Below are 27174 nucleotides of genomic sequence, written 5' to 3'. Positions count from 1 at the left end.
CAAACTAGTTCAGACCTATTTTCTACCATCTCTGGAAACTTTTGGTCTCCAGATTACTTTAATTGTAAGAATTTCATCTTGTTCTGTAGCCAACCATCATAAACCCAGAAACTTTTGCAGATTGTGGGTGGGGTCTGGCTGGTGTCTGTGTGGAAGGCAGAGGTTTCTCAGTCCTTCTTCAGGACACCTGTCCTGGTGGTACAACAGCTTAGGAATGTCTTCGTATTCTGAACAGTCCAAAGGGTCTTATGAGTTATAACCTAGTTTAAATGCTAGTATTTTACTTTTTTCCCTGGAATTTGTTTGTTCTGGAGAGAAATGAATGAATGAAGGCAATTCTTTTTTTCAGAGTGATGGACTAGAGTCTCCTCCCAATTGCTCTTGGTTTTTTAATGGGAATTAGATTTTGCTGCAGCACATCATTTGAGCAGCCCCGAAACCATTTCTAAGCCTTTAATAATTTTATGTGCTAGACATTCTGGCAGGGGAAAGCTTCCAGTTCAGGGTTGTTATCTGTGGTAAACTGGATAATGTCAGAGGGAGAACTTGCAGTGCTTTCAGAAACTGTCTCATCTGATATTAAAAAGTAAATGTATATGCTTTGGCAGTGTCCAGGGTACTGCTGTCCTGATGAGGAAAGAGTGTGGAAGAGAAGCTTCTTGTTTCCTCTTTGTTGAAAGGAGCATATTTTTTTCCTGATGCTCAGAGAGGGAGAGGATGCATTTCAGCGGGAAGCGATAAGAGCTTGCACAGAGGAGGGAACAGCTCTGACAAGAAATTATGAATGCTGTCCTCAGAACCTGCTAAATTTAGGACTTTCAGAAACTGCTGCTTCTGAGGGGAGGGGGGAAAGTCTTGCTGAAGTGCCTTCCCCGGTATGAAGTAGGTCAGTGGCAGTGGTGCTGCCTCCTCTGCACCGGCACAGCGATGCCGAGCTCTCCCGGGCACACGTGAAATCCAGGGCACAGCACAACTCCCTGGCTTTGTCAGAGTCCCTGTCTGTGAGCAGGAGCAGCTCAACTCCCTGGCTTTGTCAGAGTCCCTGTCTGTGAGCAGGAGCAGCTCAACTCCCTGGCTTTGTCAGAGTCCCTGTCTGTGAGCAGGAGCAGCACAACTGCTTGGCTTTGTCAGAGTCCCTGTCTGTGAGCAGGAGCAGTCCCTGTCTGTGTCTGAGCAGGAGCAGTGGCAGGAGGCTCGTGCTCTGGGGAGGCATCAGGATGGATCAGGTCTGTGTGGTGGAAAGCAGTGTCTCAGGTGAGAGGCTGCTACAGGGTTTGCTGAGAACAGTCAGGATTGATGTGTGTCAGCCCTCGAAGATGCTGTAGAGGTGGGAGCATTTCATCCTCCTCATCTGGAGGTGTTGGATTGTCCACCACTGCTCCTAAGTGCGGGAGCATGGGAGGAGAAAGTCCAGAAGAGCAGAACAGCTTTTTATATGGAACCAGCATTAGGTTATTCCTGATTAAATCCAGCCCTCTGTGCTGTTTGGCCCAAGCAGATCTCATGGCTCGTTGTTTATGCACACACACATCTGATGGCATAACAGCTGATGCTCTGAGGTGCTTTGGGTGTTGAAGTTCAGCTCTAATTTCAGTTTCTCTCATTAGGGAGCTGAAAGTTTTCAGCCATAAGGAGATGTGCAGTTCCATTTTAGCCTGGTGGATGAGCTAACTCATTTTCTCCTTCAAATCAGTTATTGAAGTGGTTATTAATTCATCTTTTCTGTTTTGATTACTTAAACTTACTTCCATTTTAATGGGAATGTATTTAGGAGAGCGTTGTGCTGAAATACTGAACCATGCTAAAGCTGCCTGTAATGAACAAGTCTGTTTTGTTGCACCAGGGACCTCACAGAAAAGCTGAATTCATTTGAAAGCTCAGCTTTGTGTACACACTTACCCTGGTCAGCAGCCTGTGTAGGCAGGGAATGAGATTTTGGATGAACTTGTCAGCAGGTGAATTCCTTCTTCTCCATTATCTGAAATCCTCAGTCACTTCCCATGGAGCCTGATGCTGATGATAGATTTTCTATTCCAGAAGGTGAGTGTTTAAATTCCCTTATAAATCTTTGTATTACTGCTCCAGGAAATTAGACTTCCTGGCACTGTCAGGGTAATGACTTTAACTTAGTAGATTACAAAAGTGCCAGCAATTTGTCTTCAGCTAAAGGCAACATGTAGTGAAGGAGAGAGAAACTTCACTGAAGCTTTACTCTGGCTTTAGGTTTGTAATTAAGATTGGCTGCTGTTTGCATTTCACTGCCATTTAAATCTGCTTTCTTTAAATCTTTCCAAGTTGACTCAAGCACTCACCTGCCTTTTTGCAGCTCCCTTCAATCATTAATTTTGATTGTTGTATTGTGAGTGAGTAGGACCGATTGATTAATGGTACCATCCAGACCCCTCCTGTGCCTGCTGGTGGAAATGGAGGGACTGGGGAGATCTGTGACAGGGAGGAACATGTTCTTGTATTAACATCTTTTCAGTATTTTGTGCACGTTGTTGAGAATTTCTGTCAGAATTATTAAGTATTTCTTATTCCTGTTGCTTTACTAATCTGAGTGTTCATTTTGGTCCCATGTGTTTTTCATAATTTACAAAGCAGTGAAAGATTTCTCATCTGTCTTCCAGTGGAGTCAGAGAAAATTTATTGCCTGGAATAGGAAAATTCCCATATGGAGCCTGCCTTTGCCAAACTTTCTCTGGCTTGGTACCTGTAAATTCCCATTCTTTTTCCCAACATTTGCAAGAAATTCAGAGCAGGCACATGTGGATTTTTCTTTTCTTGTTACACGCTCTTTCCATAGCTGACTGCTAATTGTTCTGGAATACTCTACCTTTGTAATAACCTTCTCTCATTCTCATGTTGAATGAGAATGTTCAGAGCTGGCTGACACGTGCACGAGTTGCTTCCTGGCCTGCTGAGCTGTGCTCTACAGGTGGAAGCTCCTTATTTGTGATCTTCATGGATCTGTTAAATTTTATTATGTAGAACATAAATTGTAAGTTTAGGGCTGCACTGGAGGGTTTGAAAGGTCATATGGGGAGATGCAGCTGGAATGTGAATTGGAAGTGCAGGAATACTGTTATGTTCCTGCCCTAGCATACCTTCTTCCAGTGGAAAGAATGAGTCTGAAATATCTTATTGTTGTTCTTAACATGACAACTCAAGCAATTGAATTGGTAACTGAGTTATTGAACAGTGGTGTTTTCATTTCAGGTACACTGGCCTAGGCCTGTAGGAGCTGTTGCTCACCTTGACACGCTGTGGCACCTTCTGTGTTTCAGTGATGTGTGTTCTTCTTTCAGGAGTCACATGTGGGGAGGTTTAATGGTTACTCAGTCTGGATTTCAGATGGAGTGCAAAATTCTGCTACCAACAGTTAACTTGAAAAGACTATTTTAAAGCAGAAAATCATTCCAGTAGGGGTGTTGTTCTTTTTAGAGTTCTTTTGGAGATTACAGGAAACACAAGTTCTCTGTAAACTCAGGATGAGGTGAGCAGTGATGGGCGGTGGTGACTCATCTGCAGAGATGAGAAGGTTTTTATCTTTGACTTCTGTCTCAGTCCCAGTCCCAATATATACTCCAGGGTACCTAAAAGGAAACTTGCTGCAGGATTGTACCTTATTAGAACTGTTTTGCAGTTCTTGCTTGAGAGGTTTTATGTAGGCCAACAAGGGAGGAGGAGTGAGTAGAAGGGTCTGCCTCACTTTGCAGGGACAGCTGAATTTAAAACCTATTGAATAAACCATGACAGTGAGTTAGGAAGACAGGTTTGTTTCTGAATTGTTTCAGGCTTTTCCTTCTGAATGAGAAAAATCTGACTCACCTCTAAGGTATTTTGGTTATCCTGGAAATAGTGAATCAACATCCACAGCTGCTCCTCCTCTTTATCCTTCTCTTGCATTCTTGAATGTTTAGTCTTCCTCAGTGCATGGAGGGAAGAGCTGGCACTTGGAGGCAAGATTCCTCCTCTCCACCTCTAGGTCCTCTCACCTGTGGCTCTCGTGGGACTACAAAATAACTCCAGTAGTCACTTCCAGCTCCTCCATGCCTGAGGCTGGCACCTAAGAATATAGATCTGCTAGAATAACTAGCAGAATTTAAAAGGACTTTAAAAGACAAGAATCCCAGGTGGTAAATTCCCTTTCCAACTTGATGTGAATTTGTGGCCAAGTTATAAATGCGCAGAAAATGAGACTTATGCATCTTAAACTAGAACAGCCTGTATGTACTTGCATAATAAGGTAGCCCATGAAAAACTAAACAGCAGGAGCTCCACTGGAGAACGTGGTAATTACAGCAGCTAATAAGGAGATGGAGTGATCTGGAGCTTCAGCAAAAGGCAGAGCTGGAAGGAGGAAAGTCTCATTTTTCCATTCCAGCATCACTGCTGACTTGCTGAGTGGCCTTAGGCAAGTGGATTGCCTTCAGATGCTGGGGCTGTAGTGAACCTGTTCAGGAAGTGTCTGCTACTTCCACTGTCTTCACTAGAAAAATACCTTCACTAAATAATAACAAGAATAATTGCCTTCACTGAAGTAATTAGTGTTTTCACTACAGCTGTGATAACCAATGCAGATGGAGGGCACACGATACATTTGTAAAAACAGCAAAATTCTGCCAGAATATTGTGTATCCCAACTGTTGCTAGCACCACAGTGATATAAAAATTAAATAAAACCATAATTTCTGTTAAAGGTGCATAGTAGTGTTTTGCCCCAATAGGATATTGTGGGAGTGGACTGAGGAGTTCATGTTGCAGAGAGTATTTTGAAAATACACAGTGCTGTGAATTTGTTTTGTATTCTCACTATGCATACTGCACTTGCTGTGTGCTTATATGGAAAAGTTCAGCTATTTTATTGATGATTGATTTATTATAGATTGGTATGTACAGAAACCAGTGCATAAGTCCAGTGTTAGGTGTGCTCTTTGGCAATGCGAGATCTTAACTCTTCAAACACTGCTTGGATTTTCATGTCCTTTCCACTTGGTTAATATTTCTGATGGAAAAAATAGTGTTGGAAAGCTATAGTTGTCAGTCATATGTTTTTTCTTTTCACAGCTTTTCCTGTACTGTTTGCCCTGCTGAGAATGGTTAATACTCCTCCCTCCCCACACTTCAGGCTGTGTGTATGTTTTTGCATGTCTCATTTAGCATTTCTATTCTACAAGCAATTCTAATTGTTTCTCCAAAATAGAATGCCTGTTATTGCAGAGTGTAGCTCATTATACAGATGATGCTCAAGGACTTTATAAAATGAGAATGTGCCAAGAAAGCCTGCCAGGAATAAAAGCAGGAGTTGGTAGGGAGGTCCTTATCTCACATAAGTGTAAGTGCCTCAGTCTGGGACTCAGTCACTGCAGAGAAAGACTTCCAGCCCCCAGCCCTGTTGAGTTGTATTGGCATCTGCTCTGCCACTGACTTGCAGTTAAGAAACAATAACAAGGAGACTCTTTTCCCCCTTTTAGCATAAGCGTGAAAAATGAGATGATACTTTGAAGAGAGGTACAAATCAAAGTTGTCCTGACAGCCTGGCCAGGATCACCGTGAAGCACAAGGAAGAGGAGCTGAGCTTCTGTCAGAACTCAGACAGTGAATTTCCTGTCAAAATCAATTACAGAAACTTTGCTGCACCAAGTTCCCGTTGTCTCTTGTGTCCATCAAAAGCACTGCAGCAAAGTTGTGCTGACAAAGCTGCTTGACAAGTTAAGAGAACAGCAGAAAGTTTCAGAACAGCTGAGGTAGAAAAATGGTGTGATGTTGATTTAAATCCCTTGCCAGATTTCCAGAACTAGTGTGAGCATAAGTAAAGGAAGTGGTTGTAGCTGCAGGTGAGCGTTCTGAAGGCTGTGCCTTCAGGAGGAGCAGGAATGTGGATGGCTGGCTGGGAGCCCTGCATGACTCTGGTGCTCTCAGAACTCAACTCCAGACAGACATCTCTCGAGTCTTGCTGAAAGCATTTGTCTGTCCCTTCTGGTATTTCTTCTGCCCACAAAAGCACAGGCTAATGCCCGTGATTAGCACTGGAGCAGGTTCCTCAGAGGGTCTTGAAGGGTTCTCTGTCACTGAAGGATTTCAGGACCTGACTGGACAAAAGCATAAATAACTTGGTGTGAACTGGGCATTGAGCCTGCTTGGAGCAGGAAGCTGGCCCAGGTGACCTCCCACACTCTCTGTCGAGTTGTTCTCTGTGACTCTCACTAACTGATTACAAAGTCAGCCAGAAAAAGTATGTCTGCATAAAACCAGCACAGTTCTCCAAAACAACTTAATCCGTGACGCCTGGTTTAGTGACTCAGATGAGAAGAAGGAGAGAGTCCATTTGCCCAAGGAGCTGGGAAAGGAGCATATATTCAAAATGCATCTTAATTGGGGTATATCAGGCTGCATCCCAAGATGTGGCTTATTTAAAAGACAGATATGTTTTTACTTAGAATATGTACCTTCTCTGGCACAGTAAACCATGGAGTCCTCACAACGCTCTTAACCAGCCTTTGAGAGTCTGCTTATAACAGCTTATGATGGGGGAGAGTAAGGGGACTGAAAATGAAATAGTTGTGTGATTCTGAACTAATTGCAAATTGAGGGACTGGAGATCAGGCAGGGAGGCCTCCCTTACAGTGCAGCCAGGACAGGGAAGTACATGCATTTTCTCTACTTTTGCTTGAACAGTATTTATTATAGTTAATGGAGAGCTTTAATCATGGAGTTAATCTCAAAATTAAAATAAACTGGAATGTCAAATAACCTGTGCATTCTGAATTGCAGAAGCCACTGATGCTCATTAGTCAGACTGAAGCTGCAGTCATGTTTTGCAGAAGAACAAATAAAGAGAATCAAAAAATTAAGACTTCAGTTTTCTCAGCATTAATTTCTGGTGCCTGTACCTGCACAGCTGCTGCAGCCCCATTATCTGACTCGTTACTTTGTAAACCACTCTGAGATATCCTGAATGTGAAAGCTGCTGTGTAAAACCATATTTACTTCTATAACCCCCAGTGCTCTGCACGGGCTTAAAAGCTCTCCCCTTCTCCCACATGACAGGGGAATGATGTGACTTAATGTGCCATATCCTTCTAACTGTGGATTGAAGAAAAACGACCTTGAACTGCGAGGCAGGCATTTACCTTGGAAAGCACTCCCTTAAATTCACCTGTCAGCTGGAGGCGGGGGGATCTCACCTCTGCACGGTTTAGAAGCAATGTCAGTCCAGCTGCTGGTTGCTCTGAGCCCACTGAGAGCTTGATTGCTGACCCAGGCCTTGTCAGTGATCACAGGGAATGTTGATCAGTGTGTGGTAGGAAGGAGAGTGTTTTTATTTTGGCCTCACAGACCATTAGTTCCAGCCCTGAATTTCCTGTGTCTTGATCATAGGGAAAATTATAAATCTGTAATAGCATGAAATGTTATTTGTGTGTGCAGGAATAGACTCTGATTGGAGCAGATCTGGATGGAGGCTCTGTGAAGAGCAGTCCTTCCCCCTCGTGTCCAGTTCAGTTGTGTTTAGCACACTTTGCTGTCTCTTTACTGAAAATATTGTTGCTTTTGTATGAGACATTTAGAGAAACTTTGCATTCTCTTTTACCAGTAGCCTCAGTACAGTGTAAATACCTCCCGTGCTGTGACAGTCCACTTGAACAGGCTGAGTCTGGGTAAGCAAAGCTGAACAGTTGTGGGAAGGGAAGGGGACAGGGCTGCTGAAGTGAGCTGGGCATTACACAGCATTTCAGGGGCACCACAGTGTAAGATATTGAGCCATTGGAGTGTCCAAAGGAGGCAATGAAGGTGGGGAAGGGCCTTGATTTAAAGACGTGTGAGGGCACTTGGTGTGTTCAGCTGGAGCAGAGGAGACTGAGGGGAGACCTCAGTGCAGTTCAACTGCCTGGGCAGGGGCAGAGGAGGGGCAGGGACTGAGCTCTGCTCTGGGAGAACCAGGGACAGCACCCAGGGAATGGCTGGAGCTGTGTCAGGGCAGGCTCAGGTTGGATCTCAGGGAAAGGTTCTTCCCCCAGAGGGTGGTTGGCACTGCCCAGGCTCCCCAGGGCAGTGGGCACAGCCCCAAGGCTGCCAGAGCTCCGGGAGGGTTTGGCTGATCCTCTGGGGCACAGGGGGTGACTCTTGGGGATGGGCCTGTGCAGGGCCAGGGGTTGGACTGGATGATCCTTGTGGGTCCCTTCCAAATCAGTGTATTCTGTGAATCTGATGTAATCCAGTGAGTTTGGTTTTGAGACCTCTAAAATCACAAATCTATAATCATGATTGAGTATATAATGGCATCTTGTCCACCTGAGAGTTTAGAAATGATGAGCAAGAAAAACATCTCCAAAGAGTCATTCAGAGTATGAGGGGACAAGAGGAAGGTCTCGAGAAAGGATCTGCCTTAATTGCAGTGTCCCCAATGGCCTTTAAACACTTTGGAAACTGGAAGTCTGCATTCCTGGCAGATGCAGGATTCCCACTCCCCTTTTGGGGATACTTTGTCCGTTGAGTCATAAAACATGGGAGCACACAAGGCAACCTGCAGATGTGTGAGAGGAGAGATAAGAACTGTGCAGGATGACTGAGGTGTCCGTGCAGTGCAGTGTGTTTGGGATCTCAAGCAGTGAGGAGCTGGGGGTGTTGGGAGCGTGAGGCCTAATCCCATTTATTCAATTACACGAGTGCTGCTTCCAGGTGAGTGCTTCAGGGTAGTGCTGGTGTCCAAAATATGAGACTTGGTAAAAGCATATGTGGCTTAGATTTGGGCAGTTCTGCAAGGTTTTGCTTGATAATTAAGTTCTAACAAGCACATCCCCTGCAAGTCTGCCAGACCTGCCTGCTGAAAGCAGTGCCGAGATCAGACCCTTCAGCATTAAACTGTATTGGCAGTTTTCTGCAGGGCTGGATCCCAGTTTCCCTGAAACACTTCAAATGTGGTGCTAGTTGTCTCACTGAAATCTGGAGCCCTATTTCTGTGTCCAGCTCTGGGCTCACATGGCCCGTGAGAAGCCACCAGGGCATCGGCAGCACTGCCTTGGGTGTAGGAAGGGCTAGAAATGGGTACAGTCCATAACATGTGGAAATTCCTGTACTCTTGAGGAAGTATCTCACCTTATTTACATTTATACTGACCTTTTCAGAGTTTTCTATAGGCATGAACAACCTCCACAGTAAATGTCAGCCTCTGCTTAGAATCTTTTACACTGGTAGTTTTAAGCTCAATTTTTAATTGCATAATATTACCATAAGAAAGCTGCATTGACATTGAAAACTGTCCTAGACAAAGTGGCTATTGGGTTGGGATCTTTTCACTATTTTAACAGCAATGAAGTGGTTTCAAAGGAGCTGTCAGGGTTGCTTTGAGGTAGTGGCTGCTGTGGCTTTGTTGTAAAATTTCTCCTATGATTTCGTGGTGGTTTGGGAATGCATGCCATTGCTGTGGGATGGTGAAGATGGGGCCAGGCTGCAGTTGGATGCTGTGTAATGTTCCCCTCTGCCTCTTGAAAAATGCCTGTGTGCTCCCTCAATTCATTTTAGCTAAGTGTCTCATTCATTGCCACACGCTGGGGCCCCAATCTCTTCTCTTCTTCTTTTTAATTTGCATATAGATTTATTTGTGGCTGTATTATGTGTGTGTGTTGGGCCAGCTAAGGCTTCAGGGAGCTACTTCTCTCCAGATCATGTTGTCCTATCTCACATTCTGGTCCAAATTTAAGTTTTATAGCAAGACCTGTGTTTCCAAGAAACCTTTAATTCTGTAGGCAGAGCTGGTTTTGTGTTGTTTCTGCCTGTGATTGTCTGATATTCAGGCAGTACACCAAACAGCAGGCAGGTTTTCATTTCATACAAACTTGCCTGGTTTTCCAAAAAGCTGCAGAGAATGGTTGGCAGAAAGGGCAGGAGTATCCATTCACTCCACACCTTCGATGTGGTGTGTCCAGTGTGTCCCAGTTCAAATGAAGGAGGAGCAGCAGCACCTTCTCTTGCCTTCCATCATCTCTGGTCCCTGCCTGGATATGGTGCTTTGAGGACAGGTGCAGAATCTCTGTTCTTGAAGGCATTAAGGTTTCTGGCTTACACTGAAATCCAGGAGAATTCAGTACCCAAATACTGTACCTTAAAAAACTGGGCTGTAAGGTCCATTTTTTGTTGAAGTTGAAGAAAACCTTCTGTTCGTGCTGCTCCCACTCTGGCCTGACATTTATTTGACATTGAAAACATCAAATTCTTTTTCTTGGATGCTTGGGAGATACTTGCCTGACAGCAGTGCAGTGACTGTAATTGAGACAGATTAGAGGCACTGGGCTGCCTTTGGGTGCATGAGGCAGCTTTCATGAAATGGAGAGAGGAATTGAAACACTTTTGACTTTGGAAACTCGAGCAGGAACTAATTAGCAATTTCAGGACACAAACAGGAGGGAGTGTTTGGGTTGACATAGAATAAATTATTTATTAACATGAGGGAGTCTTTCCATATGGCAGTTGCTTATAAAATGCTTATAAAGGCAAGACTGCAGGACTTTGCATGTAAAGAACCAAACAGGCTTTGGTCCCAGTGCTGGTGATTGGGAACCACTGACCTTTCATTTCTGCAGGCTAAGACTGGCCCTGCTGGCTTCTGCTCAGCTTGGGTTCTGATAAGCTTTCCTCACAAAAAAGATGCGTTGTTTATACCCAAATATTTCCTTCCTGCTGGAATGTATTTTGAGATGTTTCATGTTTCTGTGAGGGTAGATCCACTGGAGAATAGAGAGATTTATTCTTCCTCCTTATTTGAGGAATTCAAGCTGTGGAGTTCTGCAGCCCTTCACTGCCTTAAGCAGACAGGCCTCTAACGAGCAGCTGAATTGATATGAATAACCAAATACCTGTGTAATGGCTTATGACCATTTATGAGACTTTATATAAAAATCATGATGAGAGGTGGAGGTATAATAAGACTCTGTGAAGCATGAGTAACCCAGAAAGAAGCTTTCAAATTGGCTTCTAAGCGGAGTTTGGTGTCTGAAAGATTTGGGTGTTTCCTTGAACTTGTTTTTCCCTTGGCACTGAAGATAAAACTGAGACAGGCTGGGAGAACCTGGAGCAGAGGGCCCTGGGCAGCAGGGGTGCTCTGATGGGCAGGGCAGAGCAGAGGGCCCTGGGCAGCAGGGGTGCTCTGAAGTGCAGGCAGTGGAAGCCCCCCAGTCCCACCCTGCCAAGGCAGTCCTGTTGCTGTGCATTCCCGAGCCATGGAGGGTTTGGGGTTGCCCTGCTGGCTGGTTTTAGTGCTAGCTCCCCAATGCAGAGAGAGGCTGATGGCAGGAGGTGCTGGGGATCTGGAGCAGTGTGGCTGCTGCACCCAGGCAGAACTGGTCTCTGGCTGCAGTCACCCCTGACCCAGCCAAGGAGGGTCAGCACTTGGTGGGACCATACCCAGCCTCATCCAGTGCATTTCATCCACTCCCTTGGGGACAGGAAAGAGGTACTGGGAGGTCTGCAGAGGTAAGAAACTGTTCTCTCTGCTTTTTCCACCTTTCTAACTCTGTGGATATTTATCTAAACGAGTATTAACATGCAGGGGTTTCATTTTGCCATGCAGGTGTCATGTTTCTTCCCTTTGCTGTGCTTCACAATTTGCTGGCATTTTATGACAGAAATTTTATAAAGCTGTTCAATATCTAAACAGTTTGAATAATGTCAGAACCTTTGAATAAAATAAATATATTTAAGTGGCATCTGGAGCCAAGAACTAATGCATGATTCCTTTTGCAGTAAGCTTTCCTCTGCAGAGAGGTTTCTACTACTGAGCTGGGAGGAAACTAAAAGCTCGTTAGCTATCTGGAGTCAGAGCAGCTGATTGGCATCTGGAACTGCAAAGCTGAGTTTTACAGGGGCTTGAGGCCAAAAAAGGGCAATTTGGAACACATGATCCATGGTTAAACACACACAGAAGACCAGAAGAAAGAAAATGGTAGGTTCAGGCAGCCACAAGTTAAAGGAAGAAGTCCCTTAACAATGCTGTTGATTTTCAGTGATGACCGTAGTTCTGAGGCAGTTTTGTGTTACGAGGCTCTTGGACTTATTGGTAAGATACTGACAGCAACACATTGTATTTTATTACTGGATGTAGCTGTGGTGTAATTTTTTTTTAATGTGCTTCAGGGGATCACTCAGTATCTCTCTCTTTAATAAACACATTTTGTACACTAAGCTCAAACCTGCTGATGGTTGGGCTGGACAATTAGGCATCTGCCCTAGTCATGGGGTCTCTCCAGCTGCATCCCGTGGCAGCTGGGATCAGAAAGCAGGGTGTGCTTTAGGGGCTGGAGGTTGAGCTTGTAAGGAAAACATTTTTTGCCTCGTTTTGGTTTTCTCAGTTTAAGGAAAAGTCCCTGAAAACACATGTGTTCTGGCATGGGTACATGAATGCACAGTTGTAAAAGCATGTTTGTTTATATAGTATGAAAAGTAATCATTTTCCTCGAGTTCCCGGTCCTCATTAGCTTTGCCAGCCATCTTTCTAGTTCTCTTTTCCCTTTGGGAAAGCTTGGCTAAATGGAAAATATTTGAAATATGCTCCAAAAAGGAGTGGGTTCAAGCCTTACCAAGGCAGGGTAAACATGTTCTAGCTAAGAGATTCCTGCATTTAAAACCTTTCCCTGTTGAGAAGAAAGGTCCGTTTCCCCCCTGCTTGTACCAGGTGAGGCTCTCTGTAGTGTTGTCTCGTCCCGCGTTTCCAGAGTGGCAGTTGGGAAGTGATCTCTGGCAGTGCTGTGGGTTTGCGTTGTTGTGGCATTCCCACAGTTCTTGGCTTGGGCTTGCACTCTGAGGACAGCACCTTACACGGTCCTGAGCCTGTGCCTTTGCTCCTGGTGTCGCTGGCCCAAGTGCCAGGGGCCCAGGTGCCAGGGCCAGCCAAGCTGGGCAGGCTGGGCAGTGTTCTCGGCTCTGGCCTGGACTGGGCAGGCCTTGCAATTGCTCTCTGGGGCTGAAAAGGAGGAGTGACAAAACAGAAGCTGTTTGGTGACACAAACAAGGAGACACCCCTCCGGGCGTGTGAGCGGTCACCAGGCACTGCCATCTGGGTCCTTTCAGGGAGGAGAAAGGAAACCAGTCAGTCATGTAATTCTGGGCTCTCTCCGAGGCAGGAGCAGACACAGAAGCCCCCGTGGTCAGCAGGAGCAGCAGCAGCCCCGGGATCTGAGAGAATAAGCGTGGATGTTTGACCTTGTCACTGTTGTTCTAATATTCCTGTGATGTAGCAGACAGCATCTGGAAATTCAGGTTTTCCCTCCCAGGGAAACATAACATGATCAATGCCACGCTTGGTATTGATCTCGTGTGCATGGGCCAGATTGCTGTCTGGTTAAGAAGTCCCCAGTGCCATGCAGATCATCCCTGTGCCCAGCTCCTGCTATCGGCTGTCAGAGGTGTGAGCCCAGCCAGAAGGAGCTTCCCTGGAGGGAGCAGGCAGGATTGCCCACATCCAGGAGCATTGCTGCTCTGCTGGCATATTGATCTGCTGTCAGGGAGATCACCAGCCTGATAAGCCTAAGCAGCCTTTTGTCTTAAAACACTGTAGTGTTTGACAGAAGAGTAAGGGACAACCAGTAAAAAGACTACCCTAGACACAGCATTTCTGCAGGAGGAGTGTTCACTCCAGCTTAGTCTCAGGTCTGCCCGAGTGGCAGGAGCACTGACCCTCTGCACAGCTGGCAGTGCCACACGGGGAAACCCTCCAGAGCTGGCACAGCTTACGTATGTGAGCCAGGATTTTGAACCAAGCCCCAGTGTGAGCTGTTGCAGTGGTGCTGCAGGGCCTGGGCTGCGTTCTGGGAGCTTGCAAACACCGTGGTAAGCTGATGATGGGATTGTGTTTGATGTGTAGCTCACAAAGCAGAGACTCCTGCGTGCATTCTGAGGACATGAGAGGGGAGAGAATGTTATCTAATGTTTGATTTTTAGATACAAATTACATTTCAAAACATTGCTTTTGGAATAACGGGATTGTCCTGTTCCTTTCAAAATAAAATGCATTCAGTAATCACTGAAATAAATAAAAATAACTTCAGATTAGAGGAGCTGGCAAGAGAGCAAGTGTTAACATTTCATGTACTGTACTGAGAATCTCCAAGGTCAGATGCAAGTCTTCTGGGATTGGGGTAAAGAAAGCTATTTACATGCACTCTCCATTTTAATCATTCAGCCAAAGGGCTTAATGTTAACTCCGATCCAAAGCATTGTTGCTCGTAACAATGGTGTTTCTCAAAAAAAAACAAATAAAAAACATTGCCAAAGGTGACCTACAAATGCTTCAGTGTGCTGCAGTTCACCCACGTGCCTCCTCTCCCTGTCAGTGCACATCTTCAGCAGCTCTCCCATCCTGCCTCAGCTTGGCTACTGGGGATTCCCTGCCCTTCCCTTCCTGGCAGCCCCTCGGGACAGAGCATTCCCCGTGGAACCAGCAGCTTGGGTAGTGCTCCAGTTATCTGCAGCAACTTCCAGATCCTTATTAAGTATTGGTCCTCCAGAGCCTCTGCAACTGATTAGTGAGAAGGCAGTTAACAGCACATCTCCAGTTGCCAAGAGACTTAGCTGCATATGCTTGAAAAAGACTTTGTATTGGGCAGCCTGTCAAACACTGCTGAGAGAAGTGCTGCTTGCAGGTCCTTTGGAAAGGGAAAACTATATTAGCTTTAAAATGTGTGCTCACAGAAAACAGAAGTGCTGGAACTCACACAAGGTCAAAATGGGTTGTGTTTAATTGAGCCACCTCTCTGTTGAATTGCATATTCTTTGGATATGAAGTGGAATATAACCAACCTTTTACAAAGCGTGCTCTGTAAGAGAGGGTACTTTGATGACAGCTTGTACAGCTTGGGAAATGTAAAGAATAATAGAAATAACAAAAGACAGTTTGCTTTCCCAGGCACCCCTGTTTCTCCTGCACTCCCTTGCCCTCCCGTTTCCTTTCCTTGCTGCCTTTCTGTCTTCCCTGCAGTCAGCCCTGTGTTGTTTTTTTGCATACCTGCACACTTGGTAGTGCTGGTAACATTCCTGTTATATCCTTTGGGGTGGGGGTTTGCTTGCTTCCCTTTATAACTAGCATGCCATTAGTGCTTTCATTGTGGGAGTATGTGGTAAGCTGGAAAGAGTTTACATCATTTTAGAGCTTTTGTGTGACTTAGTAGATTAGTTGGAAAGGTCACACACCGTGGTGTTCATTTGCTAAATAGAAAAACTCTTCTTAAGCATTCCCTCAAGCCTGATTTGAGTCTCATGTGTCCCATATTATTCCGGTGGTTCTTTTCAGTATTATTCAAAGGCTGTTCTGCCTGTCTTCAGAGCTCCTGCTCAGTGGTGGATGCTGCATTCGTGATTGAATCTCTGCAGTGAGTGCCATCGCTGTCCTGACTTGCACTGTACCTTGAAGTGAAAGCCACAGGGACTGTTCAGAACTTTCCCCCTGTTATTTTGTGTTCATTGCTTGCAGTTTGCTGTGCCTCAGCTGTGTGACACTCAGTATTCTGCCTGTCTCTGCATTGAGCTGCATTCTCCAGTAGCCATGCCAAGGCTCTGGCTCTCTCGGAGCTGGCTGTGTCCTCGCTGCTGTTAAGCCTTTCAATTAGAAGAATCTTGCAAGTTTACGTTGGCATTCAAGCTGCTTTGTGCACCGGGTGCTGAAGCACAGCATACAGATGGAATGGAGCTGATGGGTCAGGTTTTTTAGGGATCTGATTACTGTTTTTGTAGAAGTAACCAGCTGCCTCCCCAGCCTTCTGTGGGGTTTTCCATTCCTGTGCTGTGAAAGCACAGCACGGAGTGAGGCGTTCTGGGAGGGCAGGGTTGAACTGCCGGCCTGCTTTGCTGCTCACATGTTCTGAAAACATTTCTGTAGCAGATAATTCTGAGCTCTGGTGTACAAGTGGCAGACAATGGAGTGCGCAGGCTGGGATGAAGGTACCAGCCGGCTGTCAGCAGAGGGCAGGAGTCCAAGGGCTGCGGAGCTTTCCTTTTGTGCAGAAGCTAATTGTTCGTTTCTTTTACTGACGTGATTCTTTACTTTTTTTTTTTCTCTTTTTTTTTCTTTTGGCTCACAGCTTCCTGGTTGCTGAGGGAGCTGCTTTCTTTACTCTGCAAAGTCTGTTAGTAGTGACCTTGCAGGGAAGGCGCGTTCCGGGCTCCTCTCGCTCCATCTGCCGGTCGCTGCCGCCGCTGCTGGGATTGCCCAGCACAGCAGCCCCTGAGCTCCCCGGCCTGCCCTCCCCTCGGGGCTGGGGGCACGGAGGGCACCTCTGGCTGTGGTGGCATCCCAAAAGGAGTCCGGGTGGTGCTGCACCTTCTCTGCGTTGGGGACCCGAGTGCAGTAAGTGAGAATCAAACCACTGGTGGGCACCTGCCTGTGCCCACTGCAAGGATGAGTTGCTGCCAGGGTTCACTTAAGTGTTGATTTGGTTTTTCTTCCCCCTAGGATTAGACGTTGTTGTTTTCCTGCAGTGTTGCCAGCATCCTTCCAGCTTCTTATGAAATTTGCCACTGTTTTACACAGCAGCCCAGGGGGTTTGTATGGCTAGGAAAGGAAGCAGCCTGTTTCTGCTGCAGCAGATCTCTCATCTGACCAGTGTACATGTGTGTGTAATTTCCCGTGCCTGTAGGAGGGGAATAAATCCTAAATGGAATGGGTGGTGAAGGGGGATAGATTTAGCAGCCTTGCTCCAGGGAGAGTTGTCTGAAGTTGGGCTCAAGCAGGTGTATCAGGGATGGGCACCTGGTGCAGTGTCCTGTGTTCTTGCCAGAGTGGAGCTAAGGACAGGCACAGGATCAGCATTGCCAGGATGAAAGCAAATAGTTTTGTGGAGAAGATAATCCAGAACTGCTGCATCATTCTCATCACAGGGACCGAGGTTTGAAGGGATGGAGATGGCTAATCAGCCCCAGCTCATTCCTCAGGTGTTTTCAGGACTGACATTGCTGTCTGTGCTGTCACTGTTCTGTGGGCAAGTGGAGGATAATCCACGTGCCACCTCCTGGTAGTGGAGCCTCACACAGAACTAATCCATTGGCCAGTTTTTAGCAACTCTGCTGTGAAAAAGCTCATCTTCCTTTTTCTCAGAAAGATGGGACTGGTGGAGGTGAGTCTCAGTGGAAGGTGTTCTCTGTGACAGGGCTGTGGTCGCTGGGGGATGCTCAGACCCTGCTCACAGTGCCATCAGTGTTCCAGGTGTGTCTCTGAAAGGCAAAAGCTGACACAGGGAACTTGTTTACTCTGCAGTGAAAAAAAAGCAATAAATGACTTATCTCTGTGCTTTTCCAGGAGGAGACAGTGTAGATTCCAACTCAGCACAAATCCATAACTGATGGAAAAGTTTCATTTATTCAAGGAAAATTATCTTTTTAAGGGCAGTGCTGAGTCTGGGCTATGATTAAAACAGCCTTTTAAAGACCAAGAAAAACAGTGGATGTTGTTGTCGTTTGATGTATTATCTATCACTAAGGACCCTCTTTCCTCATTTTCATTAAAAAAAATGGATATAGGCAGTTAGCTGTATATTGCATAAAAGTAGCATTACCTGAAAAAATAATTAAGATGATCTTGAAATTAAGGAAATCAGTTTTGAAGAGAAGCAGGTGCTTAATGGAGGTGAGACCAGCTGTGCTTCCAGGAACGTGCTTGAAACGCTTCGTGGAAAAATGTTAGAGGCCTCCCTGCAACACTGGAAGGAAATTTATAATAATTCAGACAAATTGCATCCTATAAATAGCAGAGCTGGATTCATTAGGACAGGAAGCAGATGGAGAAAATATGAAACTTGTTTGTTTCTTTTTAAGGCACTATAATGCTTATGAGAAGTGTCAGGTTGCTGTCAATGAGGGGAAACCTCCAGTGCAGCAGTAACTTGCTCACTATTGGGTTCTCATCCCTGCTAATGAGCAGCATCCGTGAGGGACATTCTTCAGACTTGGCTGTAGCAAATCCTGCTGCCTTTCTCTGGCAGAGCCAGGCTGACAGAAGTGCTGCAGTGCTGGGAGATGCAGCAGTGAGGGGAGCAGGGGAGACAGGAGGGAGGCTGGAGTTCCCTCTGTGGTGTGTAGCCCTTGCTGACTCCGTTTAAAAGAGATGCCAACAGGTCAGAGGGATAAATATGGTTGGAAAGGAGGATGTGTGGAGTGAGGTGGGAATCATCCACCAGCTGGCTGAGCTGTGCCCCAAAGCAGGAAGGTACTGGTAGTTGGTAGAGCAAATGCTGTGCATTATTGAGGAGAGAAGGTGAAGGCATTTTTGAGATGCTCTAACATTAGTAAGTAGGAAAAAGGAGAGGCTTTCATGCATGGAGAGAGGTAATGACAGGGAGCGGGGAGGCGTGACTGGAATGCAGCTGTGACCGTGGGAGGGAGGCAGAGGTGAGAGGGTTGGAGCATCCTGGTGTTCACACACAGGGAGGTGCTGAAGAGGGAAGAGTGTCCAGCCAAAAAGAACGTGCAGACTGACAGAAAGGGCCCATCACAGCCTGCATTTAGGTAACAGCACGGGGTGAACATGTGGGGCTGTGCCGAGTTGTAGGTGGGCACTGTAAAACAGGCTGGCTGAACAATTGCATCCTGGGGAACCACAGGCAGGTCTGAGCTCACATACAGGAGCAGCAAATGTTCTGTATGAACATCATCTGTTAATGAACCTGCCTTCTCATCTCTTCTGCTGATCTGATTTATGTTTCAGCAAAGCTTCCCTAAAAGATAACAGTGTCAAAATTCCAGCGGGCTATCCTAAGAGGTTTGAAGTGTCAGTGTTCAGGAAAGGAACACTGTGTGCTTATCAGCAGTGTTTTTTCTTGAGGAGTTCTTGGATTGCCAATTCACCTTGTGAAGTGGCAGGGGAAAAAGGTGATATGAAGGTTGTAGTGGAGTCACATAATCACAGCTTTACTCGAGGAATGGAGAAAAGCTGTACAGCTGCTCATGCCTCATGGATTAAGTAACGACAGTTTTTCCTCTGCATTCAATATAGAGGGCAGTGATCCCAGTGCAGGGAGAGGACACTGGAGAAGAGGCAGGTTGGTGGTGTGGCTTGGCAGGATGCCTTTGGGGATTGCCACCTGTTGCAGTTGCACATATCTGTGGGGTGTCGTGTGTGGCACACAAGTGGTGGCAGTCCCAGCAGTCCCAGCCCTGGAGCAGGTTCACTCTGCAGTCACTGCAGGAGGGTGCAGGATGCTGGGCTGGGTGTGACAGCCTGAGCACAGAAAGCAGGAGCCAGCACACGGCAGCTTGTGGATCCTCATACCTACGTCAGTTTTTTGGTATGGAGCAAAGAAACCCTCGGCTAATTAAGTGTGTTTTCTTATTTTCAGTGGGATAAGCACCCCCTGTATTCCCAGGGGTTGACACAGCCTGTGTTCATGGGTGGTGTTGTACAAGGTTTAAAGTAGTGCTGAGTTCTGAGACCTTGACTCTCATAGCCCCACAGCAGTAACTGCTATGAAGAATGTGGAGAAGCAGATTTAAAACCAAGGCTTTAATTTCATAAAGCCTTTACCAAAAGAGAATTTTAAAAAGGAAAAAAATGATAGAATATCCACAGGACGGGATAGCATTGCTTAGTTTTCTTGCTTGTAGGTTTGATCTGAGATGTCTAAAATATGATAATCTGTGATACATGCTGAAAAATATGTATATGAGAGATGGGTGATTTTTGAAAAGCAAGTACTGAAGAGAGGAAGTGATTTGTGTTTGTAGGTTTTCTGTCTTCCTAGTGGAAAACTTGCTTTGAATTATGTTCCACTTCTAGGACAGCATTTGGTGAGGTGAAAAACATCCTTTTCATGTGTACAAATAATAATCAAAAAATTTTTCTGCTCAAAACAAGCTTCAAATTCCCTCTTTGCCCAAGTTCCTTCACACCTTTATGCTTTCTTTGATGTCATGTTTTTCTCAAAATCCTTCCCTAGGTAATGCCTGCTGAACCTGACTCAGTGCAAACAGCCCAACAGCCACCAAACCCCCTACAGTGCCTGTACATGAGGCTGTGTTGACCATGGGTGCTTGTGCCTTCCTGCCCTCACCAAAACACTTCAGGGGGGTCAGCTTTTTGTTCACACACTCCAAACAGCACCCAGTGTGGCCATCCTTTAACAGGGTGCTTGGCATGCTCTGCCCTCTCTGATGCAGTCTCGTGCTGCACTCGGTGGAGAAAGATGGATAAAAATTGCTTCACATTATGCAGCAACTTGGAATTATGAAGTTATTGTCTAACACCCCCTTTTTAATGTGGGTGGATGGGTAAGTCCTAATCCTGTGGATGAGGAAGTCAGGGCACGGATGCTCCTGTCAGTCACTGAGCATCACAAAAGGAAATGGTGCCCAGGCTGGGGATAGCTCTCATTGCTGTCGTGCTTAACTGCAGAGCTGATACAGTGACTCTGGGACAGGCAGGTGACAGGTGTGTCTGTCTCAGCTCCCGGTGTGGTACAATGCCAGAGTATTTCTTTACTGAATATTTGAGCTGGAATCAGTGTTTCTCCCTGCCCCTCCCAGCCGGGGGTTCTAGTCACTTGGACATCTTGCCTCTGTCTTTGTCCCCTCTGTGCAGAGGGGGTGGCTGATAGGATGGTGTAGCTTGTTCTCCTTGGCCCTGCTGTTTGTGTCTCCAAAGGTAGGGAGAGAGATTTGAATGAAAACAGGAGTGCAGGGTGGATTTGCAGCCCAGTCTGGAGATGCAGTAAGAATTGTTGCAGGCAAAACTTGTCTCTTGTCACCTTGTCATTATATGCATGCTAGGCAGTGTGTAGATAGCACAGATTTCAGAGAGAATTGTCAGCCTGAAGACAAGCAAAGGGCCCTGCAGCCCATGGGAATGTTCTCTGCAGGAGTTGCTGTCTCTGCTGTTTTCCACAGCTGTGGATGGAATGTCCTGGATGTGGTAGAAGCCCTTCTTCCTGTGGGGCAGCAGCTTCCTCTTGGCTGTTCTCTTATGTGGTTAAGTACAGGTATGCTCTGTGCTTGTTCATACATTGTCTTCTCTGCTTCTCTTGCTTCTGTTCTCCTCTCCCCCCCCTGCAGGCTTTGAGTTACTGTACCAGCCAGACGTGGTCCGACTGTACCTCTCCATCCTCACTGAAAGTCAGAACTTCAACACTCTGGAAGCTGCAGCAGGAGCTTTGCAGAATCTCAGTGCTGGCAACTGGATGGTGAGTGCAGCCTTCTCTGCAGTCTCTTGGTTTCCTTTCTGTGAGTAAAGAACAAAGCAGTGTCCCTGTAAGGGCACTGTTACATTTGCATCTCCTTTAAAAAGGAGGGAGGTGGGAAAGCCAAAGAATTTATTTCCATTTGCTCACTAAAGATGTTTTCCATCTTCTGGACAGATGGTTTACATACTGGAACTGTCACTGAGCTCATGATAGTTAACCATGAAGAAGTTTTACTACTTAAGCCACTTAACCATTACTTTGTCCACTCAGAAAACCTTGGTGCTAGATAATTAAGTGTCCTGAATACTTAATTTGTTGGCTTGTCAGATTGCTTAGGAAGCTGCACTCCCAGTGTCCTTTGATATCCTCTCTGAAGCATCCCCAGTACTGATCAGGCAGTTCTCCCAAAGGTTGGCCTGGTCATTTCTAGAATCACATGGCTCAGGGGGACTCATCAGTGGCCTGAGGGTCAGCAGGATGGTGTTTCACAGCTGTCTGGAATCCAGCTTAGTTTAAAGTCATTCATGAAACAGAATAAAGGCATGAAATAGGAGGAGGAGGAAGATAACAGATGCTTTAGATGCTTTACTCTTTCTTCCAAATGACCTCTTTTTTTTCCCTGATCCAGAGGGTTGTTTTCCCACTGAGGTAGGTACAGAACAGCTGCTGATGGATGACCCTCCTTCTGCCCATTTCTGTCCCCTCTCCCCAGCAGCTTCCTCACTGCAGGATGAACTTCTGCCTCCTTTCTTCCCTGGTGCCTGATGAACTCGAATGATGGGTTAGTGCAGTGCACCAGCACACACACCATAGCTGGTCTTGGCAGGGAAAGGATGGCTTTGCAGCACGGGCAGGAGCACTGGGGCAGGGCTGAACTCACAGTGTGTGTTCTCTCCCTGTTGTGCTGGCAGTGGTCCACCTACATCCGAGCCACGGTGCGCAAGGAGCGGGGGCTGCCCGTGCTGGTGGAGCTGCTGCAGTCCGACTCGGACAAGGTGGTGAGGGCCGTGTCCATCGCCCTGAGGAACCTGTCCATGGACCGGCGCAACAAAGATCTCATAGGTACCCTCTGAGCTTCTCCAGCCAGACCCTTGGGAGGTCTCCCGTGCTCTGTCCCCGTGCTGAGGACTCCTCCTGTGTGCGGTTCCCACCCACGCTGTCCTGCAGCCACTGAGTGGGGGCTGTCAGCTCAGGGTGTATTCACAGCCCACTCAGACAAGCTGTGGTTTGAGGGAAGTTTCTAACCCGGGAGTAAAATCAGATGTAGACTTTTGCAGGAGTGTGTGGAGATGTGCAGAGGATTGGGTGGGTTAAGAGGTTTCTTGTCTCTTCCTCAGCCCTGGCTGACATGGCACTGGTGCTCCTGGTCACACGTGATGGTCACAGAGATGCAGTGGGAGTGTGGCCAGTGGCACATTGAGCAAACCTGGGGAAGTGCAGTGAGCTCTGAAGTTGTATCTTTGGTTTTTTTGCTTCCTCCTTCCCTTCTCATCTTTTTGTGTGGTGGTACTTGCAGCAGCTGGACACCAAGCAACTTGATATTCTTCAAGTTAGTGTTAACAGTACTCTAGCTCCTGTCCAAGGTGGTAAATAAGCATTCACCTGCCCTAAGCAGGAATCTTCAAAGATTCACTCAAGTTTTCCCTTAGATGCCTCTGTATTTAACAGATATATCTGTTTAAACTCTAACCTTGTCAGGCCAGGAAATATTGGTGACGTGTTTAGGGCCACCATGGAAGTTGATACCAGCAAATAGCAAGCTGGGATTCTGCCTTAATACATCAGGTTCTCTTTTTAATAGTTCAGAGGTGCAGCCAGGCCAGTGGCACAGAGGGACACCTGGGAGGGATAAAGTTCAACCTCCCTGGTTTTTCTCCAGTCCTGTACATGGAGAAGGCTGACTGCACCCAGGAGGAAATACTCTCACCTTTGTTGGGAGAAGGTTAATAAATGCATGACTGCACACCTTGCCCCAGAAGGCCTCTTACAAGGCTGAGCTGAGTAAGCCATGTCTGTGTATTAGCATGAGTATGTGGCATTGGCAGCAGCTACTGGATGCTTTTTTTCCTCAGGCTTTGCAAAATGTGATAGATGCTGGCTGTAAAATTCTCAATAAAGATTGCTTTTTCTTCCCCTCTCAATACTTTTTAGCATTTATGATGAAGGACTTTGTCTTGGGTATCAACTCTCAGTCTCCTTGAAACAAGGAATGATAAATGCCCCATGAAGTTACAGTCTTGAGGTTCAAAACACGTGCACTATTAAGTTTTTCTTGACATGTCAAATGCCCTTGAGTTCTATCATTCAGAATGGGAGGCTGAACTGATTATTAGGGCTGCCTAATGGCATCTCTTCCCCCTATCTAGGTAGTTATGCCATGGGTGAGCTGGTAAGAAATTTGCCCAGCAGGCAGCAGAGATCTGCAAAGAACCTGGAGGAGGATACAGTGGTTGCAGTGTTGAACACCATCCATGAAATCATTACTGACAGCTCCGAAAACGCGCGCTCTCTGATCCAGACCCAGGGCATTCAGAAGCTGGTGGCCATCAGCAAGTCCAGGTGAGTGACAGTTGGCAGCAAAATGCATGAGAGCTCCCTGCAAACCTGAATATGTCTCCATGAACAGCTTCTGGTTTGTGAGGTGCTGGAGCATCCTGACCTTTGGGAGCTCTAATTTCAGCAGCTAATACCTACAGAGTAGAAAGCCAGCACCTTTCATAGGGTTACTTGATGAAGGTTGGTTGAGTAGTCCCTTCAGTCACATCAGGATGTGCTCTCTCCTTGTCAGAGACATCTTGGCACCACGTCTGCACTTAGACAGCATTTGGAGTGAAACCATGGTCTTGGTTTCAGTGTGGGAGGCCTTTTCCTGTGGCACTGTTCCATTCCTGAAGTGCCAGGGATGAAATCTGTGTCTGTCAAGTGAAATGGTTACTGATGTGCAGTGACTGTTCTGGCCAAAGGGCTGGTGCTGGTCATCTGAAGTGACCAATTTTTCCTCTGCAGTTCTGTTGCAAACCTGTGTTGTGGCTGCTTCAGAGACTTTGTGTTGTGTGGCTCGGCCAGTTACACATTGTAGGTGTGTTTTCAGCAAACTTTTGAGAGAGAAGCTGAAGTGGCTTTGTTGGGTTGTATTGTTATGAAATACAAGAGCTGACCAAAAATCTAGGCCTCTTTTATTTTATAGAGAGTGCTTGTGTATTGACCTAGTAGGGAATGGATAAAAATTCGTCTTCTGTTTAAAAACAGCTTATTTTTTTGCTGACTTGAATTACTTTGTAAGGTATTCTAAAACCATGGAGCAACTTCACTGAATTGTGAGGGATATAGATACATTGGGGGAAGGTTTGAAAAGTGACATAGAACTTTTTTTTTTGGGGGGGGTTGGGGTTTTTTTCCTGAATAAATCCAGGCAGGATGGAATCTGGTTTTTGTTGATGATAGCTACAAGAGAAAAGGGTCACCCTGGCCTCAGTGCTTGTCCAGCAGTACGTGTGAAACCCCAAAAATGTGCACAGTTTGCAACTTTTTGATTTCTGTTTTTGTCAGCAAATACCTCTAGGTATGAAGAAGTCACATACATACCATAACTCACAGGTTCAGTCAGTAGCTGTGTGGAGTTCTGGATATCAGCATAGGAATAGTCTGACATTGCTTGGCACTTAAGCTCTGGTTTTATCTTGCAAAGCAGCCAATCTCCCAGAGAAACAAAAGCAGCATCTCACATTCTTCAGATGATCTGGAGCTATAAAGAGCTACGAAATGCCCTTCAGAAGGATGGGTGGAACAAGTCACACTTCCAGGTAAAGGTGCTGGATCTTGGGTTGGTGTTGGAAATGCCTGAGTGGAAGATGTCCTAGTTCAGTGTAGGATTGCAGTGTGATAGATGGTAGCCTTCACTTCTAGGTGATAGCACAGTGGATTGTATTCCACTCAGTCACACCATCATGCAGATACCTGCTGGCTGGGCTCTTCTGTGCTCTGGGGAATGGAGCTTCTCAGGTTTGGGAAGTTTGACACCTCTTACAGGCCAAATGCCCCAGTTTTACTGGAGGACAAATTAGCATGTCTTGTCTTAGTTGTGTCTCTTTTGAAACATTCCCTGTAGCAGCACAGGGCTGGGCTTGACCTGCAGCCTCTTCATATTTCCTTGTGGAAAGGTTTTGCTCCTTTTACAGAGCAACAGGGCTGCCATTTAGATAACAGGAAGAAATTCCACCAGCAAATCTACATGAAAATAGAAAAATACTCCAGTGCCATATTATCAACAGCAGGGGAGATGCTTAGCAGCATCCATAATCTCTCTCCATAGTGTTGGTTTGTTTATTTTTCTTGTTGCATTTCCCTGAGTAGCAGTTCTGTGTTCACGTGGGTTTTGTCTCTAGTCCGTGTCGGCGGCTCTGAAGGGCTCCAAGGGTCCTGCTGGCAGGTCTGGCTATGATGACAGCACCCTGCCTCTGGTGGAGAAAAGTCAAGGTCAGTTCTGCTCTTTAGCCCAAGTTCTGCACTGCTTTGCTTTCTCGTTTTCTGGATTTGCTAAAACTGTGTTGCAGCATGAGGGGGTAAAAATGCATTATTTGTGGTGATTTTAGCCCACAGTCCCCAAATGGTCAGTCCTTATTACCTGCATATGGATGATATTCCTTCCCTTATGGATTTACATTATTGGTAGTGTTTTCTCAACTTTCTGCAACATAATCAGTTAAATCTCCCCGGGAATGGGCTTGACCTTCCCCCTGCTCAGTCCTGGAGTCTGTTCCTTTCTGAACAAGCATTCCTGTTCTGGCACAGCTCCTTCCTCTGCTGTGCAGGGGGTTCTGTGGGAGGTGAGTTAATCCCAGCTCCAGCTAAACCTGGCTGTGCTTTCCATGCCAACTCTGGTGTAGCTCCAGCTTTGGTTTCAGTGGGGTTGCTCTGCCCTGGGCTGGTTCTGGTTTCTCACAGCAGGTTTTTCGTGGTGCCCTTTATCTGGTTTAACTGCAGGTTGCTGCAGAAATGACAGCCCCACACTGCCTGCCTCTTTCCACCTTCCCTGTCTTTGATCAGACCTGGAAGATTATGCAGATGAAGGATGATTGGGTCAGTTTGCTGATGTGACAAGAAACTTGTGGTTCTCTTTGTGGATTAGCTTTCTGCTGGCTCAGCAGGCTGCTGGCTTGGGCTGTGTGCCCTGAGAAGCTGCACCTTCCTTATTTGCTTTCTCTTCTGTTCTGGAGAGACCAGGGAGAAGCTTGTTAACAGTGGTAGGTGGTCCAAAGCAGAATTGTGGTTTTTGTTGTCACTTGGAGAGAGAGAGTTCTGTATTACAGTGCTAAAGCAGAAGATACAAGGATTACATGTGCCCTCTGGAGAACTTCAATCAGACTCCCCTTTCTGAATGGATAACAGTTGAATTGGTGGGGAGTTTTTTACAATAATCTCTGCGTTCAGTATTTCATGGACCTCTCTGGTTCTGTGACTAATTCAAGTACCAGGTTTTGAGCAAAGCAAATGTAACTCAGGTGGTTTCAATGTTTCTGTGTTACAGATAATGAGAAGTCTGGGAGCCGTGATATGATACCTATGGATGAGCTCGGCCCAGGTAAACTCACTCATAAATCAGACTCTCTGTCTGTTCCAATAGAGCACACTGTCACTCACAGGAAAGTTCAGCTATTTCTCTGGGAGATATTATTTCAGGTGGATAAAGCTGACATTTAAAAACAGAACATTACCTCACAAAAGATTGGTTGTTGTCTTTTTTTCCTGTCTTTTTTTTCTTTGTACACATGTAGAGTGTACACACCAATTTCTGCACTCCTTTGTGCATATATATTGGAGACACAGCAACCCACCTTTCATTCTGGTCTCTGGCCCTTGAGGCAACTGCACTCCCTGTTACAGATCTGCAAGTCTGGGGATTCAGAAAGGAAAAAAAACAGTTGTGAATTTACTTCAGGGTGGTTTTTGTGTTTAAATCTCTTCTGCCTTTGCTTTGTAGGTAATACCCAAGACAAGTTAGTATGTGTGATACTCCTGG

General features: G+C 46.1%; 1 protein-coding gene across 19 annotated transcripts in view; it reads left to right on the top strand.

Moving 5' to 3' along the window:
* ARVCF (armadillo repeat gene deleted in velocardiofacial syndrome) overlaps positions 1-27174 on the top strand; it is a 245961-nt gene that overhangs the window by 206785 nt on the left and 12002 nt on the right. For 10 of the 19 annotated variants that reach the window (XM_017815425.1, XM_017815421.1, XM_017815422.1 and 7 more), the window contains 6 exons: positions 21028-21155; positions 22067-22217; positions 23522-23714; positions 24847-24958; positions 25541-25631; positions 26683-26736. In XM_017815425.1, coding sequence (XP_017670914.1) covers positions 21028-21155; positions 22067-22217; positions 23522-23714; positions 24847-24958; positions 25541-25631; positions 26683-26736 — 729 coding nt within the window. Of the gene's footprint in view, positions 1-21027; positions 21156-22066; positions 22218-23521; positions 23715-24843; positions 24959-25540; positions 25632-26682; positions 26737-27174 lie in introns of all 19 variants that reach the window. The other 9 variants (XM_017815435.1, XM_017815429.1, XM_017815432.1 and 6 more) reach the window with 1 other exon arrangement.

The sequence above is a fragment of the Lepidothrix coronata genome, unplaced genomic scaffold (assembly GCF_001604755.1).
Source record: "Lepidothrix coronata isolate B3197 unplaced genomic scaffold, Lepidothrix_coronata-1.0 Scaffold51, whole genome shotgun sequence".
Taxonomy (NCBI): Eukaryota; Metazoa; Chordata; class Aves; order Passeriformes; family Pipridae; genus Lepidothrix; species Lepidothrix coronata.
The sequence above is the reverse complement of the archived record's forward strand: the minus strand, read 5'-3'. Positions and strand labels throughout refer to the sequence as shown.